Below are 20,036 nucleotides of genomic sequence, written 5' to 3'. Positions count from 1 at the left end.
TCTAGCCCTGTGTTGGACTCAGCGCTGAGCTTGGAGTCTGCATGGGATTCTTTTTCCTTCTCCCTCTGCCCCTTCTGCTTGCATGCTCATGTGCATGCACTCTTTCTCTAAATAAATACATCTTAAAAAAAAAAAAAGTCCTTTAAACATGGACTGTTTTTGCAAACACAGTGGTAAGTAAGAAGAGTTTTAAGCTCTACCAAAATTAAACTAATATAGCCAGATCTATCCAAGATGACCAAATTTAAGGGTGGCAGACACCAAGTCTCTGACCTTATTTAATCCTTTAAAAGAATATGAAGGTGAAATCATTTATGCCCGTTTGTACAAACCACAGCTATTTATATATTATGTCTAACTACTTGCCTGGGGATAAATCTATTATACCTAAGATATTATTTAAAGTACTTATTAGAGTTAATGTACAACTGAACTTGTTTAGTTGGCTTCCCAATGTGTTTCAGCTTTGATCTCCTCCAACATTCAGTTTTTTAGTCCTTACACTGGCCCAAAGGATTTCTCTTCTACAGAAACATCTCCCCAAAGACAGGTACCAAAATACTTTGAGAAATGATACTATTAAAGTAAAAAGTGGAGAGCCTCCCAAAGTGACCATTTCAAAGGTTCCAGACATTTAGCTATATTACATTCTTGTACCTTTTTAAAGCTGTAACCCAATCAATCTTTGTTTTCCTATTACATATAAGGACCTACGCCTCTATGCAGAGACAAAATAGACATGTTCTTTATCTCCAGGGAGTTTGGAAGTCTCGATACTTTGTCTTTACCTCAAACAATCCCTGAAATGGCTGAGAGTATACTGCCAGCATCCACTTTTATGAAGCAATGTACAGAACATGTGCATTGAATGTAAAGACTTGATTGTACAATAACTTAACACTCTAAGGGTTTATCCAGAGGTTGTTTTCTTTCTGATTCATGAGAGCAAAACAACCAGCCTAACAGCTATTCTGGCTCTTCCCCCCCCCCCCATCAAATTCCTTACAAGAACATGGTAGACATAATTTTTCACATGACTCTCCATTTTCATGTCATCCCACTTCCCTCAAAACAAAAATCAGATTCAAGGTTTTCTTCCACCAAAGCTTCACAGAAAGACATCTAATATAAGCATAAATCACTCAATTTGTTAGGGATGCCTTCTAACAAGGATTGAATTTAATGTTATTTACATCAACTACCAGATATCATACTTTAATAAAGAGACTGACAAGCACGTATAAACTACCACAGTGCATCCAAACCCTGGTTTCACAAGTTCCAAAACAATCTGCCACAAGAGTCATTATTCTGAAATACAATTCTGCGGGGTGCCTGGGTGGCTCAGTCAGTTAGGCATCAGACCCTTGATCTAAGCTCAAGTCTTGATCTCGGGGTCATGAGCTCATGTCCCACATTGGGCTTCATCCTGGGTGTGAAGCCTACCTAAATTTTAAGAAATAACTAAATAAAAGCAATTCTGAGCATGCTTCCCTTGTTTTCAGAGCCCATCTAGGGAACCTGGGTGGGGGGGCTCGATCAGTTAAGTGTCTGCCTTTAGCTCAGGTCATGATCCCAGATTCCTGGGATCCAGCGCAGCCTGAGGTTCAGGGAGTCAGCTTCCCCGCCCCCTCACCCCCTGGCTTGTGCTCACTCTAATAAGTCGTATCTTTAAAGAAAAAAAAAAAAAAACCATCAAACGTCGTGGATGGAATCAGTTTAAAATTGCTTAGTTCTGTCAAGCAAACTCCCTCACAATTTAACTTCAACATTTTTGACACCCTGCCTCACCCAAGGTCAGTTATTCTGCAGTCCCAAGTGCTGTGCTATTTTCATGCATATTTTCTGCACATACTATTGTATGCCTGTATGGTCTTCAGTCAGCCTCACTGCAGAGCACGGAGCACAATACCAGGTTCAATCCCAGGAACTGAGCATAAGGCCGATGGTTAACCAGTGAGCCACCAGGTACTCTGGTCAGTGAGCCTCATTTCTATCCCAACTGTTCTCATTGGTAAAATCTTTTATAACACTAATCAAGTAATATAGTAAAAATACTGATTCATGTGACTCCCCCATCCAAAGTTTAATGCTATTTAATTTTCTTACTGTTTAATAATATTTAATTTCCTTAGTGCCTCATATACATAATAGGGCTCAAAAGCATTTGTCGAATAAAGAGATGGTAAAGAAAATTGCAAACTAACTCAATAAGAGTGTGCTTAGGTCAGAAGGCCCAAAACCAAAAAGAGGCTCAGAAGCAATCTTTAAATTTCTGAAGCGTGATTATGTTAAAAAAAAAAAAAAAAACACCTAACTTATTCTTTGTGGCTCTAAAGGGCAAATTAGGACCAGAAACATTACAAAGAGATACACTGTTTTCCACATAAAGAAACTTCTAACAATTATTTCCTCAATAGGCTGCCTTGAGGAAATTGACCTCTCTGTTAGAAAAAGAACTCAAGCAGAGGCTAAACAATATCCATCAGGTGCCCAAACTCTCTAAGAATAAAGAGGCAAACACACTTAGCTCTATGGTGGTGCTTGTTGTTACTGGTTTGTTTTGTTGACCTTTTGCTCAGGCCTGAGCTAGAAGTACTTCTTGAACTGATGGCATGCACGATAGAACTTATCTTGCAGTAGCATATTTGAAATCCCTCTAGTGATCAAGGTGTTGTGATATTTCCATTAAATAGACAACTAAATCAAGATTGTATTTTGGTGGTCTCTTAGAACAAAACAATCTTATCTCTTCATTAAATATACAGTTATTATTTTATTTGGGAAAATATAATAGTGGTTATCTTCTAAAATTGTTCTCAGTGTTGTTGTTGTTGTTGTTGTTTTTTAAGATTTTATTTACTTGACAGAGAGAGAGAGAGATCACAAGTAGGCAGAGAGGCGGGCAGAGAGAGAGGGGGAAGCAGGCTCCCTGCTGAGCAGAGAGCAAGATGCAGGCTCCATCCCAGAACCCTGAGATCATGACCAGAGCTGAAGGCAGAGGCTTAACCCACTGAGCCACCCAGGTGCCCCCAATTCTCAGTTATTTGTATGCCCCATTTTGAAACTTAATTTCTGTCCTAGGTATTCTTAACAGTATTAATGCATTTCTGGGAGTATATCACAAAGATGGCCATTATTCTCTGGTTATATGTTCAATTATTGTATTGGTTACCTTTATATAAAAATTATTTATCAAAAATATTATTAGTCGGGGTGCCTGGATGGCTCGGTGGGTTAAACCTCTGCCTTCGGCTCAGGTCATGATCCCAGGGTCCTGGGATCGAGCCCCATATTGGGGCTCTCTGCTCAGCAGGGAGCCTGCTTCCTCCTCTCTCTCTGCCTACTTGTAATCTCTGCCTGTCAAACAAATAAATAAAATCTTAAAAAAAAAAAGTTATTAGTCTTTGATAACAAATTTTGTTTCCCAACACCCAGTTCTGAATCACAACAAATCTGTCTTCCAAACAACACCCAGGATTTCAATCTCTTCAATCCTAGGTAGTACCATGAGGTTAAAAAGTCAGTCCAACAGGGTTGTCAAGAGCCATGTAAGGAAAAAAAAAAAAAAAGGCATTACATTTTACCACTTACGTTTTAAAAACATACATTTTATCACTCTTAAGTTGAGACCTTTCACTGACTTAAAATTTCATTAGTTTATTTCAGAACTTAAATTTAAAACTACACAACATATCTTCCTGGTAATGAGCAATTAATTTTCTCCTTACGGGTGAGAGGGATTTTAATTGTTTGCTAGGTTCACCATGGTGCTTATAAAAAACTTTCCTTTTAATACTGAATTCTCAAGGAAGAACACACTGCATAAAACACTCCTTTTTAATATCTGTATCTATCATACTAGCACCTAAATTTTTAGATCCTAAATTAAACCATATATATAGAGGTTACTTTACATTATACATTACATCATATATACACCATAAATATTAACCTACTGTATATTATATATATTACAGGATACATATATATACATGCACACACATACATACATATATACACACACATACATATCTGTCATTAAAAAATATTTCTGCTGTACAATATGACTTCTGAAGAGGCCATGAGAGGCTGGGGACATTAGGGAAGTTAAGAGGGAGGCATAGCAGACATATTTAAGGAGGCAACAAGTTGCCAGAAACCTCTACAAGGGTACTGAGGGCAGAAAAATAAATATGCAGATAATCTGTACTTAATCTGTACTTATTATCTGTAGCAATACTCTGAAGCCTAGAGCCAAAGTACAGAGCTAACTTCCAACTAACATGTATTCTCCTCAGCAATTTTTCTCTGTAGAAATGTCTTCAAACTCATTCTCTTAACAGCTTTTCCTGTCTGTAACTGTAACTTCACACTCTCTAAATTTAACTTTTTCCTTACCACCTAACTGGAATAGTATGGAAACAACTACTATCCTTAGTAGTTTTATATTTCCTGTCTTGCTTTTCCAAAAGCAAATAATAAGAGCATTTTCTAAAGACAAGGAAATGGACCCTCCCCTCAAGCCTCTAGCCCTGCTCATACCATGATTTTAGCCCATTGAGACATGTACTGTTAGACTTCTGACCTACAGAGCTATCAGATAATAAATTTCTATTTTTTAAGCCAAAAAAAGATGAGCATTTTCTGTTCTTCTTATAAAAAAAATTTTTAAATTTATAGTCTCTGAATACCTTTTTCTTAGAGCAATAAAAGTACTTCCCCTACTTGACTAGAAGAGGACTACAGTCTAGATGAAAACCAGATTTGGAAACTGTAAATAATTCCCAATGTATGATGGGTAGTTATACATTACGGTATTTGGGAAAATACGAGAAAATAGCACATAATTTGATTTCAAAACGATCATGTTCAGTTCCAAACTCAGAATGTTTTAATCTCTGTGGGGTTAGAAACAGGCAGATGGAAATATTTTCTAGCCAATAATATATCCCAAAATAAAATTCAAATTAAAAAGAAAGTGAAAAGCCAAATTCAAGGGTAAATTTAAACACATTACTAAGTTCACTCTCAAACTAGCTCTAACTAGGAGCATGACTTGTAGCTTGGTTTCCTAAGGTAAACTTCTCTTAATTGCAGGAAAGAGCCTGCAGAAAACCCAGACAGTCACATGAGTTTCCCTTTCTTCTTTTGGCCACAGAAATAAGAAGTCCAAGAAAGGCTGAAGCAGCAAATTCTACAGGGGAATAAGCCATGTGAAATCTGCAGGATTTTTTCTTAAAGGCACGGAAAAGAGTTACAACTAGCAGGAGAAGGAAGCAAAATTAACACCTTCTTTGATAAGCTATAAATATGGACAGTTACGTCTCCATGTTAAAGAGATCTGAGTAAGATTTTGAAAGTTAAAACTTTTCACAGAACAGGCAAGCATGGCTATCTACACAGCATAAAATGAAAGTAAAAGACCCTTCCCACAGGGCACCTGGGTGGCTCAGTGGGTTAAAGCCTCTGCCTTCAGCTTGGGTCATGATCCCAGGGTCCTGGGAACGAGCCCGGAATCGAGCCCCAAGTCGGGCTCTCTGCTCCCGGAGAGCCTGCTTGCTCCTCCTCTCTCTCTCTCCGCCTGCCTCTCTACCTACTTGTGATCTCTGCAAATAAATTAAAAAAAAAAAAAAAAAAAGACCCTTCCCACTAAAAAAAAGGAAGCTACGATTTAATCAGGCAGAGATAACTTCTCAATCTAGTTAAAGTTAGCAAAATACTTACACATTTGTATTTACCCCTGATCTTTACCATACCTGTACTTATACTCACCAGTTACAGGACTTACTTATAACCCAACTTTATTTTATTTTATTAACATATAATGTATTATTTGCTTCAGGGGTACTGGTCTGTGAGTCATCAGTCTTATACAATTCACAGCACTTAACATAGCACATACCCTCCCCAACAACCCTCAGTTTGTTTTCTGAGATTAAGAGTCTCTTATGGTTTGTCTCCCTCCCAAGTCCCATCTTGTTTCATTTTTTCCCCCTCCCTACCCGCCAGGACCTCCTGCCCTGCTTCTCAAATTCCTTATATCAGAGAGATCAGATGATAATTGATATGACCCAATTTTAAATCAATAAGGTAATATGAGTTGTAAATGCATGTTGTACCTTCTTCCAGTTATTATCTGAGGAAACCTATCAACAATAATTTCAGTAATTACAGTCCAAGAACCACCTGCATCAGAATCACTAGGGAGTCCCTGTTAAATAAATACTTGGTTTCCTGCTGGGCCCCACCCAAGATCTAGTGAATCAAAAACAGAGTGGGGGAGCTCAAGAAATCCCCATTCTTGACAATCTCCTCCCTCCAGGTAATTTTAAACACTAAAGTTTAAGAATTATTGTAGTAGGAACTACCTGGGGACAACTCAGGGTAGATAGCAGAGTTCCTAGGAAAATAATCTGCCTCAAAAAGGACTGACTTTTCCCTTCCCAATATGCTTGGAGATGGGTAACAGATGTGTCACCTCAAAATCTCCAAATGTTTCCACTCTTCCCAAAGCTTTCCCACAACAACATACTAACTTTGAAATGTATGAGTGAGCCAAGTTAAACATTTCATGAACTTAAACTAAAAATCTGGCTTTGCCATTCTGTAAAGTTCCTTAAAACAATAAAAGATACAAATATTTTAATCCATCTCAACATTCCCCCCTTTCAGGTCCTTCTCAGATTTGCTTTTTAGTCAAAGTTTAAAGACTTCTGGAAATTTTAGATCATAATGTTACAGTCGATTTTAATTCCCATACAATCCCAAACACCAATTGTGTTTAAAAGTCTACTGCACAAATTGTGAAATGTTTCTTCAGGTAGTATACAAAAAAATCCATTCATCTCTTCTTTTCTTTAAACCAATGGATGTCAGTGATGAACCCGGGGAAGGGACTATAGCTGTCATACTGAAGTCTGAATAAGAACATCTGAACCTTCGCTGTATGTCAAATAAGAAAGGCAACACACTTAGACCATTATCTCATGGATGGTCTCATGAGGTGGGTATCACCATTATCCTTACTTTATGGATGAGCTGCCCAAGAACTAGATGGGTCAAGTAACTTGTGCAGAATTATACAGCAAGATAAGCTAATTCAAACCAAAGCAGTCTAACTCCAGGGCCAGCACTTTTAACACCAAACTATCCTGTATTTTGAATATGCCATCTGCCAAAAGCAAGTCCCCTGAATCTAACAAGGTAGGAGTTGTGGATTCTGGAGAATCTCATTTTTTAAAATGTGCTTTTAGGTGATTGTGAAGTATAATGAAAGCTTGGAATTACTGTACTAGGCTATTAGTTCACCAAAGTGGAACACTGGCAAACTCTGAGATAGAACTCATGGTCCAGAAGTTAAGGTCTCAAATTCCACTACACTGATTAACTAGAATTTACTTATCTTATTTTCTCTCCTACTCCAAAGAAATTAAAAGGAAAAAAATCCAGAATTTTCTAATTAGAGCTGCTGGTCTATACTACCCATATGAAAGAAACTAAAAGATTATTGATGTTCAGCATTATTCTGGGGCAGAGTTAGACCTTTACTAAAGGAAATATGCAATGTAGAATTTATTTTTTCCATGAATGCATTTTATTTGCACATTTTATTTATTTGTACTACATCCCTAGTAAAAGAATCCCAGGATTTTCCCTCCTATGTTATTTCGATTTTCTTCCTCATGGTCCCTGATGCGAGCTGAGGTTGTCAGTACAGTGAAACCAAACTGGGAGAACTGGAGCCCATGATTCTGCCATTTTTCTAGATCTTTGAGTTGTACATCAAATCTGGGGCTGATTATTCCTCACTTGTTTAACCTGCCCATGAGGTTCACAACAATTTTCCCTGCTCTGTGATCATCAATGATTTCAAATTTGACTGTCAGGGGGCACCTGGGTGGCTCAGTGGGTTAAAGCCTCTGCCTTCCGCTCAAGTCATGATCCCAGGGTCCTGGGAATGAGGCCCGCATTGGGCTTTCTGATCGGCAGAGAGCCTGCTTCCCTTCCTCTCTCTCTGCCTCTCTCTCTGCCTACTTGTGATCTCTGTCAAATAAATAAATAAATAATCTCTTTAAAAAAAAATTTTTACTCTCAGTATAACGATGCTGCATCAACACAGTTATGGATGACGACTTGGAGCATGGCCTGTAAGAACCTGGCATTTGCCTCTCTTTTCAGCATTGTTAACACTCTCGAGAGCATCTGCCAGGACATTCACATGCACCATTATGGAGACACGGAAAGATGGTGGAAAGAGCTGCAGGGCAGAATTTAGAGTTGGAGATATTTCAACTTTCTCATTTTACAGATGCAACAAACATCCTGTTTTTTAAAGCACCATCTTTAACTCAGTTCACATTTGCAATATTTAGCTGGTAAAATTTTGAGGCCTATAAAAGTATTGCAAGAAAATCATATAATATCACAGTATATTGGAGCTGGAAGGGACTCTGAATCTCCTAATTTCACAGATGAGGAAACTAACTAAATTTAGTTAATTTGTCCACAATTATTTAACAGCAGAATAAGCTTACTCAGGACAAAAACCAAATTTCTTATCTCTCAAGCCCACAGTATTTTTACTACACCAAAAATTAAGTTTTTGTTCATAAACTTTTCAGAATTTGTAGAAATTAGTATATAAGCTTCAAGTCCTAGGAATCAGATCTTGCTCAAGTTCTGATTCTTTTACACATTCACTATCTGACCATAAGCAAATAATTGTAAAATAAAAATAAATCCCACCCTTAACAGGTCACAGGGAATATTTCCAGAATTAGAAAACACATATCAATATAACTTTGGAAAAATATGAAGTTATATAGAATTAAAATATGCTTTCATAATTTTTTCTAGAGGCAAACAGGTAAACAATGATTGTTAAATACTGTCCTGAACAGTGTGAACTGCAAAGCCTTGGAAATCAATGCCCTTGGTCCACCTGAAGAACAATTAATGACCATGTCTAACTTACTTCCAATGTTAATTAATACCACCCTACTAGGTGATATTAATGAGATTTCTCTGATTAACAACACTGCTGATTTTCCATAGGATATTAAATGATGAATAAAGTGATCCTTAAAGTTCCTTCTACTTTAAACATTTTTTTATTGTACAGTAAAACACAACTGCTCCCCAAATAAAAATCTTTTAGTCAATATCGCTATGCTGAATAAAGTGTGAAGTTTAATTAATAGCAACGTACAAATGCTGGTTTCTCAGTTGTTGAAAATGTACCACAGTAATGTGATATTAACAATAGGGGAACTGGGTGAGGAGTATACCAGAACTCTCTATCTCTGCAACTTTTCTGTAAATCTGAAACTATCTTAAAATAAAAAGTACTTTAAAAATAGAGTAAATCTCTATGCCTATTTTTTTTTAAGATTTTATTTATTTGACAGACAGAGATCACAAGTAGGCAGAGAAGAAGGCAGATAGAGAGGAAGGGAAGCAGGCCCCTTCCTGAGCAGAGAGCCTGATGTGGGACTCGATCCCAGGACCCTGAGATCATGACCTGAGCGGAAGGCAGTGGCCTAACCCACTCACTGAGCCACCCAGGCGCCCTCTATGCCCATTTTTAATGGCTCAAAAAATTTCTACCAAATGAGTAACTCCAAGTTAATACTGGAGTAAGAGTCTGCTTTGTTACTGCTCTGTTAATGTCTGACTCCTGATTTCAGCTCAGGTCATGATCTCAGGATTGTGAGACCGAGGCCCATGTCAGCTTTGCGCTGCTCCTGGCACCTATTTAAGATTCTCTTTCCTTCTCCCTTAGCCCCTCCCCTCCATTATATTAAAATTATCTTAGTTTCAGAAAAATTGGGAGTTTTCCAATATTTTCTACCTGACTTATATTTAGATTATTACATTTCTAACCAATCACCCTAAAACCACAAATTTCTACGTAATGTCCTTGAACCAGAGCTGTATTTCCAGTAATTTAGTGTTTTGTGCCTTAAGAAAGCACTCAATGGTGGGGTGGGGGGAATGGGGGTAGTGAATATCAGATACAGGGAACAAATAATACAAAAGGCTCTTGAGCCATCAGCTCCTTAATCTAATATAATGGGTAGCTTCACAACATTCTAAAATTTTAAAGGGTGGGTCTTGTGCTCGCTTCGGCAGCACATATACTAAAATTTTAAAGGGTCTTACTTTTATTCTAGAGCAATGGATTATACATTATTTTCAGCTTTCCTAAAAATGTAATGTCAAATGTGTTTCACTAGTGATATAGAAAAGAATACTTCTACATTTTTTGTAATCTCTTGCAGTAACAAAAACTTAATATATATTTTAATTTAATATTTAAATCAAGATATTCCTTCATTCCCCTTACAAATAATTATACTGTACCCCTGATTTGGGTAACTCTAAAAATCTTTTAAAACTTATCAGAAATGTGATATTTTGCCTCTTCTTTATTGAAATGCTGAAAAAGGAATTTTTTTGTGAAACAGGCTTTTATTTTAGTTGGTTGGGAGGAATACATGCTGTGCAGCAAATAAGGGAGCCCGATCTGACAGAAGTCTCCGATAGTTCGGTCAGGTGAATTATGATCTTGCCAACCAGCACAAATTCTAGGTGGAAAAAGAAATGTGGTTGATTTTGTTGTTTCTGAGAACCTTAAATAAAGAAAAATTACATGGGACATCTGAGTGGCTCAGTTGGTTAAGTGTCTGACTCTTGATCTCAGCTCAGGCCTTGATCTTAGACCTTGATCTCAGGGTGGGGAGTTCAAGCCCCATCCTGGGTGTGGAGCCTTCTTAATAAAAATTTTTTAAAAAGGAAAAGAAATCACTAAACGAGCCTTTAGTCTTCCATGTTCAGTCTAACTTTAATATGTGTTCTGTGAAAATAATCTTTTACCACAGCATTAAGTAAGTTTCAGAAGTCAATAATTACTGGAAAAGCTACATGGATCTGTATGTTTCATAATCTACAATGTCAATTCTCCTTTTTAAAAGTAAGGAAAAAATCTTCAATACTTTCTTCTCTACCTGAGCTATGCCTTTTAAGGCCACCCAATTCTCATGATTCACATGAAGACTTTGTAAGAAAAAAATATCGGCACTACCTGGCAACAGATACTTGTGTGTTTCTAAATAACAGTAACTGTGCCAGTACAATCTGAACAAAACTCAAAAGTGTTAAACAGCTTTAAAAATATACCTATAAAAAATACCTATAAAAGGTGTACCTTATCTAAAAAATAAATCTTTCTAGATTGAAAAAAATTAAGACATGAATTTGCTTGAAGGATGCATTTAAATAATTTAAATTTATTTTATCTTTGAAAGAGTAATAAACAGGGGTGCCTAGGTGGCTCAGTTGGGTTAAACAGCTGACACTGGCTCAGGTTATGATCCTGGAGTCACATAATTGAATCCCACATCGGGCTCAGGGAGTGTGCTTCTCCCTCTGACCCTCCCCTGTCTTGTGCTCTCTTTCACTTTCTCTCTCTCAAATAAATAAATAAAATCTTAAAAAAGAAAGAAAGAAAGAGTAATAAACAGATCCTTAAAGAATGAAAGCTAGCCTGGAAACATAAGATATATATTTTTTTAAGTTTTCAACTCCTCCTTACTGCTAAGTGGGTGACAGTAGTAGATCCACCTAGCATTTTATTTTTTTTTTAAGACTTACTTATTTGAGAGAGAGAGAAGGGGAGAAAGAGAGAGCAAGTGAGCATCCACAAGCAGTGGAGAGGCAGGGGGAGGGAGAGAATCTCAAGCAGACTCCCCAATGAGCATGGAGCTGGATGCCATACTGGATCTCACAACCCTGAGATCATGAGCAGAACCAAGAGTCCAAGCTCAAATGACTGAGCCATCCCAGGTGCTCCCTAACCTAACATTTTAAACATTTATGGACAGGAAAAGACCAAGGATCTGAGGGAATATTAGTTCTGGGGCTCCCATAGTCAAGTCACCATTTATTCACAGAGGGATGCCCATGTGAAGCTGAGGCAAGGCCCCAACCAGGACAGAACAAGAGCTCACTGCATCTGAAAAAGAAGTAAAGTAGGAGATGGAGGGCAGTCCCATCCTCGACAAAACTCCTTTAGCTCCTACAGAACTTCTACCCTACTCAATGAAGCTTCTGTCAATGATGTGTCTCAACTGAAGATAACTTTGTAGTAATAGATAAACCGTTGTAATATGTTCCCCTCTCTCTACTTAAGTTAAAACAAACATGAATCTATTCCTTAAAAGTATTTCTATTATAGATCTATAATAGTAAGATATATATAGTAAGAAAGAGAAGAAAGACAAAGAGAAGAAAGTAGAAAGAGAAGAAAGATGGAGGATAATCAGGTGGGAGAGAAAAAAGCCATGGGTGAATGCAAATTGTGATCAAATGTTAACCTGGTCTGAAAATCAGGAATCCTGGTTTCTAATTCCAGCTCTGCCATTAGCTACCTAAAATACCTTATGTAGATAGTGAACTTCCTCATTAAAAAATGAAGTGGCTGAAGGGAGGGATTGCTCCCAAGAACATGTCCTAGAACAAGATATCCCCATAGGGATCCCACATCTGGAGCTCCAGGCTTAAGAATGACAACTGTAGGGACACCTGGGGGGATCAGTGGGTCAAAGCCTCTGCCTTTGGCTCAAGTAATGATCCCAGAGTCCTTGGATCAAGCCCCACATCAGACTCTCTGCTCAGCAGGGAGCCTGCTTACCTTCCTCTCTATCTCTGCCTGCCTCCCTGCCTACTTGTGATATCTATCAAATAAATAAATAAAATCTTTAAAAAAAAATGACAATTGTACACATGAAGGGAAAACAACAACAACAATGACAAAAAAAAACTCACAGGTTGTCAAGACAAAGGAAATTTCTAATTATTCTACCCAGGGATGGGAGGCTTCTTCAAAATTACTCTGGGCACCTGGATGGCTCAGTCAGTAGATCTCTTGATCTCAGCTCAGGTCTTCAGCTCAGAGTCAGGAGCTCAAGCCCCAAGTTGACTTACTAACAAAAAATAAAATTACACAACCTAGAGAATGGTGAAGAGGAAGAATCTATGAAAGTTGCCAATCCAACACAAACTGAGCAAGGTTTTCAATATCACTGCTAGGTACTGTAGACTCAGAGACGAATATCATAGTCTCTGTCTTTAAGGTGTTCCAAAACCAAGTAGGGTTTCGGTTAAATGCTAAAAGAAAAATTGTGCCTCTTGACTGTGTCCCTTTCCAAGTATCTTATACAAAGAAGCAATTGACATCTAGAATCTTGACATTCAAATGTCGATTAAGAAAAATGAGGCTTAGAGAAATTAACTTCATGGTACCTGTTTTCTGACTTCAAATCCAGTGCTCTGATACACTTGCTTAATAGGGCTATATAAATGTCGCTACTTATATTAACTGAAATCCTATTTGTCTACAGATTAAAGAAAAAAAATCAAAATTCCATCCTACTGTTAATATGAAAAACCTTTTATAATAGATTTGCCTTGTTATTGCTCATAATTTACAATGCATATATACCAATCTGTCTTCTAACTTAATACCTACTAGTCTGCACTCTACTGTGCAAATCATCTCTGTTCCCAATGGGGGCACAGAGCAGGCATTCTGTGATTGAATTAGCGATCTCCAAAGCCCCTTCCAGGTCTAAAACTGCCTGACACCTGACATCAAAACATGACCAAAAAATACCCAAAGTTCACAAATGTATAAGCTTAGCTCACCTTGCAAACTTTTAAAATACTACCACTATAAGCTTTAAGTATATTTTTGTATATTTTTGCAACTATAGGCACAAATACAGATCTCACTACTATATATTTTGTCCTACAAGTAAGACAAAATTAGGATTTCCCGATCTTCATGTAAACAAGTTTATAAATCCATACAAGGGAAAATAAATGATAATAAAATAGAAAAAAATTACAATCAGAAAATTGTGTGTCTACAAAAATGCACACAGATTGTATAATCCTCTAAAACTGGAGCTGTAGAATTTGCTTCATTTCTATCAAGATCCCTGAAAAGGAAGCAAAAGCACAGGAGAACTCTGAAGGGGAGAGTTTACAAGTTGGGAAATTTGCTTAGAGATTAAAAGAAAAAAAGCGTATCAAGCAAGAAGAGTCCAGGAAAATTGGCATTTCATTAATGTGCATTAGGATGAGTAATTTATCCCTATCAAACCCTATTCCGAAATCTGCAATGTCCAGCACCATTACTTAATTTCAAGAATAGCAGGTCAAAACAAATACAATGGCATCAAAAATTTAAAAGTTGCTGAAAAAAGCGTAGGCCTATTTGGCAGAAGTACAGAAAAGGGATTTTGGAGATAAAGCGCCATAGTAACTTGGCTTTAAGGGCCGGAATCAAATTCTAAACCCGAGACTGACTGCATTTTAATAAAAGCCACTGAAACAGTTAAACACTATGAAACACGATCAGTTCTAATTTCAAGAATTCCCAAGTCACTTGAATGGGTTTTAGACTCCACACAAATAGTCATGTCTGCAAAATGACTTCCCTTTCTCTTCCACAACCACACCCGGTACACACATTACCGCCGCGCCCACCTCCAACCCCACACACCACCCCTAATCCTCGTAGTAGGCTGTCTGCTTTTCCGCAGGAGGCAAAACTGCAGCGGTGGCATTAGCACACTGCCAGGACCTGAATACACGGAAACCAGGTGTGAAGCGCAGGTAGAGCCTCCAACCTACAGAGGAACAGAAAGATTCGCTCCCCAGAAAGTTGGCAACTTCTCTGACAGGCAACACAGTGCAGACCCAGTTCCTCTTCTCCCGGTGACAAATCAAAGCTAAGTACTGACGCCAGCAAAGAGCCCGGACGGAGGCGGTCTCCACGCCTCTCTCGGCCAACTCCCGGCCTCGACCTCCGCCCCGGCCCCGAGCCCGCCCCGAGCCCCGGCGCAACCTGCGCTGTACCTGGCGAAGAAGTCGGCGAAACCGCCGCTCCGTCGAGCCCGGGCCGAAGGCCCCGCGGCGCCCTGCTCCGCGGCGGGCGCGGGCACCGGCGGCCCGGCGGGGGGCAGGTGGTCGCGGCTCACCTCGAACGTGTTCCGAGAGTTCACGTGAACGTCCGAGACGCCGGGGCGCGGCTCTACGCCGGCGCCCCCGCTAGTCCTCTCGGCCGAGGCGGCGGCGGACGCGCCCTCGTCGGGACCCTCAGCGCCTGCTCCCGGCCGCTCCACGTCTTCACTGCTGCTGCCGCCGTCGCTGGCGCGGCCGCCCTCCGAGCCGCCGCCCGCGCCCTGCGGTTTGTCAGGGTCCGCCGCTGCAAGGCAGCAGCTCCGCAGCGGGTCTTCGAGCGGCGCGGCCCAGTCGGACGGGCTGTCCGCGCCGTCCGCGTCCTCGTCGCCAGGCCCCTCAAGGCGGAGACGGCGGTGGCGCGGATCCCGACCGCCCGCGCGGGCCAGCCCGCGAGCCTCCTCCAGGTCCCGACAGTCCTGGCCCGGCAGAAAGCCCGAGTCCCCGTTGGTCATGCCTCTATGCCGCGGCGTGCGGGCATCCGCCACCTCTGCGCCCAGATGCTTGGAGCCCGGGTCCCGCGGGCAGGCGTCCGAGCGCGGAGCTGCCGGGGACGGGGGGGCGCGGGGCTGGCCAGCGGGGAGTGGACAGTAGCACAGCCCCGGCTCCAGCTGTCCCCCGGCCGCCGCGAGGTAGCGCCGAAGGAGCTGCTGAGGCGTCGTCTCCTCCTCTTCCTCCCCCTCCTCCTCCGCCGGCCGCTCCACAGCGCCGACGCCTCCGCCAAAGCCGCCGGTGGCCCGGATCATCTTCCCGTCCTGGCCCGCGGGCTCCGGCGCCGGCACCGGGAGCAACTTGGGGTTTCTTCCCGAGCAGGTTCCGGCATCGTCCGGACCCACCATCTAGGGCCGGGTGAGTGCCGCCCGAGGGGGCGACGGAAGAGCCCCTGGCACAGGCTCGGCCCCGGAATAACCCTAGGGGTTGGGGACGCGGCGGCTACCGCCGCAACGTTCCCAGACCCACCCCTCCCACCCGGGGCTTTGGGCAGTTGCGGGAGGGCGGGCACGCGCCGGAGCTCGCGCACGCGCAAACGCCGGCCCGGTCAAACCGCGACCTGGAGATTCCGCGAACCATAGAGATAGTAGCTAGAGAGGCCGCTCCCTGACACTCGGGCGGCCAATCTGGGATCCGCCATCTGGATGATGGAGGCTGGTTGGCTCACTCCGAGCGAGACAATACTTAACAGGCACCGGTTTGCCTCCGTGAGCAAAATTCACTTGACGTACTTAATTTATAGAAGTGGAATACAGGATATTAGATATACGTCCTTCCAGCTTCAATGGGTCACCAGTGGACTTTACGCTTTTTCATACATCTTCCATACTGCCATTGCCATAATTCAGGGAGTCTTTGCTTCATGTCAACACCCTCCCTTCTCCACTTCATCTTCCACGATACTACCAAAGGAATCTTTCTTACCTAGACCCACGTTTCATAACATAATTTTTCTTAAAAATTTCCATTATCACTTAAGGAGGGAAAGGAAGTGGAATCAGACGGAGAGGGACTGTTGAAATAATTCCAGCACCCCATGATAATGGATTGAAATGGGGTGATAGTCACTGAGTGGAAATGAAAGGCATTTAAAGTAGAAATCACAAGACGTGATAACTGATTTAAGGAGCGACTGAAGAGGGAGGAACCAGCAATTACTACAAAACTCATGCGACTGAAACTAATGTGGTTTGAAGAAATGGGATTTGGATTAGAAAACAAACAAACAAACAAAAAACCCTTGATTAATAGGGGAAATATATCCGGTAAAGTGAAAGACTGGGACTGTCCAGGATATAGTTAAGAGTTCTAAAATTTACGGGGGCGCCTGGGTGGCTCAGTGGGTTGGGCCGCTGCCTTCGGCTCAGGTCATGATCTCAGGGGCCTGGGATCAAGCCCCGCGTCGGGCTCTCTGCGCAGCGGGGAGCCTGCTTCCTCCTCTCTCTCTCTGCTTGCCTCTCTGCCTACTTATGATCTCTCTCTGTCTAATAAATAAATAAAATCTTTAAAAAAAAAAAAAGAGTTCTAAAATTTAGGTTAGGGCTTCTCTTTGGAGACTCGAAGAGTCATGAACATATTGCAACAAAGTGAGTCATTAGTGACTTACCCTGGGAAGAAGGAATAAAGACGGAGGTGGGGCAGAGAATCAGAGGTGTTATTATTTCAAGATGGGCAAAGAAGTTGTACTGCAAAGGATTAAAGAGGAATTAGCTGTAGATAAAATGAAGGGGGAAATATTGGCCACTCATTCTAGAAGTATATCAATGAAAAGAGAGGAAAGAAATAGGAGAATGGGGTAGTAATGAGAGGAAGCCCATTGCCAAGCCTTTATATTTTTTTTCTTCTATATACAAGAAGGAATATAACCTATATATGAGTAACAGTAAAATATGTAAATAAAATGAGCACTTATGTACTCAGCACCCACTTTAAGAAACAAGTGTCTTTTATAATGAGCATATCTGAAGGCCTTAGGAAGGACTAAGTGGCAGAGGCACAGTTAGCAATATATTTATTGCCAAGATTTTTCAGAAGAAGAAATGACTTCCAGGACACAGGTGGAAAAACCAATATAGGAAGAGAGGAAATATTTGTAAATCATATATCTGATAAGAGTTAGTATCCAGAATATATAAAGAACTCTTACAACTTAACAAGACAACCCGATTTTAAAGTGGGTAAATACTTGAACAGATATTTCTCAAAAGAATATATGATAATAGCTATTAGTAAGCATATAAAATAATGCTCAATATCATTAGTCAAGAGGGAAATGTAAATCAAAACCAAATGACATGGTACTCAAATTGACTAGAATAGCTATATTCAAAAAAGTGGAAAGAGGATGTGGAAAAAGTATAATCCTCAAACATTGCTAGTAGAAATGTAAATGGCATGGCTGCTATGGAAAATGTTTGGTGGTTCCTCAATGAAGTTAAATACTGAATTGCCATATGACCTGGCAATTCCACTCCTAGATCTGTACCCAAAAGAACTGATAACAGATTTTCACACAAAAACTTACACTTGAATATTCACAGCAGCAAAATTAGAAACCAAAATATAGAGACAACCCAAATGTTCATCAACAGAGGAATGAATAAACAGAATGTGACATTTATACAATAGACTATTATTCAGCCATAAAAAGAAACGAAGTATGGATATATGATAGAAAGTAGATGAATTTCAAAAACTATGCTAAGTTAAAGAAACCAGACACAAAAGGTCCACATTGTATAATTTCATTTGTATGAACTATCCAGAATAGGTAAATCCATTGAGAAAGAAAACAAATTGGTGATTGCCAATGACTGGGGTGAGGGGTAGAAATAGGGACAGACTACCTGATGGATACGGGGTGTTGAAAATGTTTTCCAACTAGATATAGGTGGTGTTTGCATGACATGACAAATGCACTAAATAGCACTGAATTGTACACTTTTTTAATTGTACATGTTTAAGTAGCTGTATTTTATATAAATTTTCACCTCAATAAAAGAAATTTAAATTAATTTAGAAGCTACCTATACATAAGTATAGTTATATGATGGTAAAGATGAGGATAACTGAAAGAGTCTAATCACAATCTTTATTTATTTATTTATTTATTTGTTTGTTTGTTTGACAGAAATCACAAGTAGGCAGAGAGGCAAGCAGAGAGAGAGAAGGAAGCAGGCTCCCCGCTGAGCAGAGAGCCTGATTCAGGGCTTGATTCCAGGACCCTGGGATCATGACCTGAGCTAAAGGCAGAGACTTAACCCACTGAGCCACCCAGGGGCCCCTCTAATCACAATCTTGTTTCAACTTTTTTCTTTTCTAACTTTCTTAACTTCTAAATTTTTCAAATCTTTTCTTTTTTTTTTTTTCTTAAGTTTTTATTTGCTTGCGAAAGAGAGCATGAGCGAGAGAGCAAAAGCTGAAGGAGCAGAGAGAGAAAGGTCGGTTCCCCAATAAGCAGGGAGTGCAATGCAGGACTCCGTCCCAGGGTTCTGGGATCATGGCCTGAGCTGAAGGCAACTGCTTAACCTACTGAGCCACCCAAGGTGCCCCTTTCAAACCTTTTCTAACTAACTTGTTGACATACTCCTTTCTAGCTCTATTTCTCCCTCTATGAAATATACTACAGTATTTTAAACTACCAATTTCTCTAAATGGTTTATTTAGTTCATCTCTTTCCCCTGGTCAATACCAATGAAAGTTTTATGAATTATAATAGCCCATACAATACGACTGTTTTCTCAGTAAAGATTTCAAAACTGAAGCACATTCACATTTTGTAGCTTTTTCTACAATAATATGTATTTCATAATAAAGTATTTCAGTCATTCTTCTTAGGCATTAGTGGTTATATTTTCTACTTTCAACAGTAAAAGATTCTGTCTTATCTGGTAAGTAATACATACCATCTTACAAATTTTTAAGAAGTCTACTTTCAAGGTGTAGCATATTCTTTTTGTGGTCCTTAAGAGTTTGACATTAAAAACTTTTTTTTTTGTTTTACTTATTTAAGTAATCTCTACACCCTACCTGGGGCTTGATCTATTACTCCAAGATCAAGAGTCATGTGTTCTTCCAACTGACCCAGCCAGGTCCCCCCATATTAAAAACCTTTGATACCATATTATATTACTACAACTTTAGGCATAAATAAAATATCCTGGCACATTCCTATAAATAAGGTGAAACTATTATGAGAAAGGATTTTTTAAAAAATTTTTTAGTTTTAGAGATAGAGTTCAGTGATTCGTCAGTCTATTTTTTTTTTTTTAAGTTTTATGTATTTATTTGAGAGAGAGAGAGAGAGAGCACACACAAGTTGGGGGAATATCAGAAGGGAAGGGAAAAGCAGACTCCCCACGGAGCAGGGAGTCATATGCAGGGCTCTATCTCAGGATCCTGAGATCATGACCTGGGCGGATGCTTAACCAGCTGAGCCACTAAGGCACTCTCATTCATCAGTCTTATATAACATTCAGTGCTTACTACATTATATCCCCTCCTTAATGTCCATCACC

General features: G+C 40.1%; 1 protein-coding gene, 1 long non-coding RNA gene and 1 pseudogene across 5 annotated transcripts in view; all 3 read right to left on the bottom strand.

Annotated features, from left to right (window-relative positions):
* Positions 1-16,080, bottom strand: part of TBC1D12 (TBC1 domain family member 12) — a 100,517-nt gene extending 84,437 nt beyond the window's left edge. Inside the window, exon 1 of one of the 3 annotated variants that reach the window (XM_082722093.1) lies at positions 14,926-16,080. In XM_082722093.1, the coding sequence (XP_082578219.1) occupies positions 14,926-15,866 (941 nt within the window). In that variant the 5' untranslated portion in view covers positions 15,867-16,080. The remainder of the gene's footprint in view (positions 1-14,925) is intronic. The other 2 variants (XM_082722095.1, XM_082722094.1) reach the window with 2 other exon arrangements.
* Positions 7,598-8,254, bottom strand: LOC309858752 (small ribosomal subunit protein uS8 pseudogene; annotated as a pseudogene). The gene is made up of 2 exons: positions 8,093-8,254; positions 7,598-7,882 (listed from the first exon to the last, which is right to left on the bottom strand). The product of its transcript is annotated as a small ribosomal subunit protein uS8 pseudogene (transcript).
* On the bottom strand, positions 10,454-14,919 carry LOC309860261. The gene is made up of 3 exons (XR_014309285.1): positions 14,701-14,919; positions 12,829-13,011; positions 10,454-10,589 (listed from the first exon to the last, which is right to left on the bottom strand). It is a non-coding gene; the product is annotated as an uncharacterized lncRNA (long non-coding RNA).
* Positions 16,081-20,036: the final 3,956 nt, after the last annotated feature.

This window comes from Mustela nivalis (genome assembly GCF_964662115.1).
Source record: "Mustela nivalis genome assembly, chromosome: 2".
Taxonomy (NCBI): domain Eukaryota; kingdom Metazoa; phylum Chordata; class Mammalia; order Carnivora; family Mustelidae; genus Mustela; species Mustela nivalis.
This window is presented reverse-complemented; position numbering and strand designations above follow the sequence as displayed.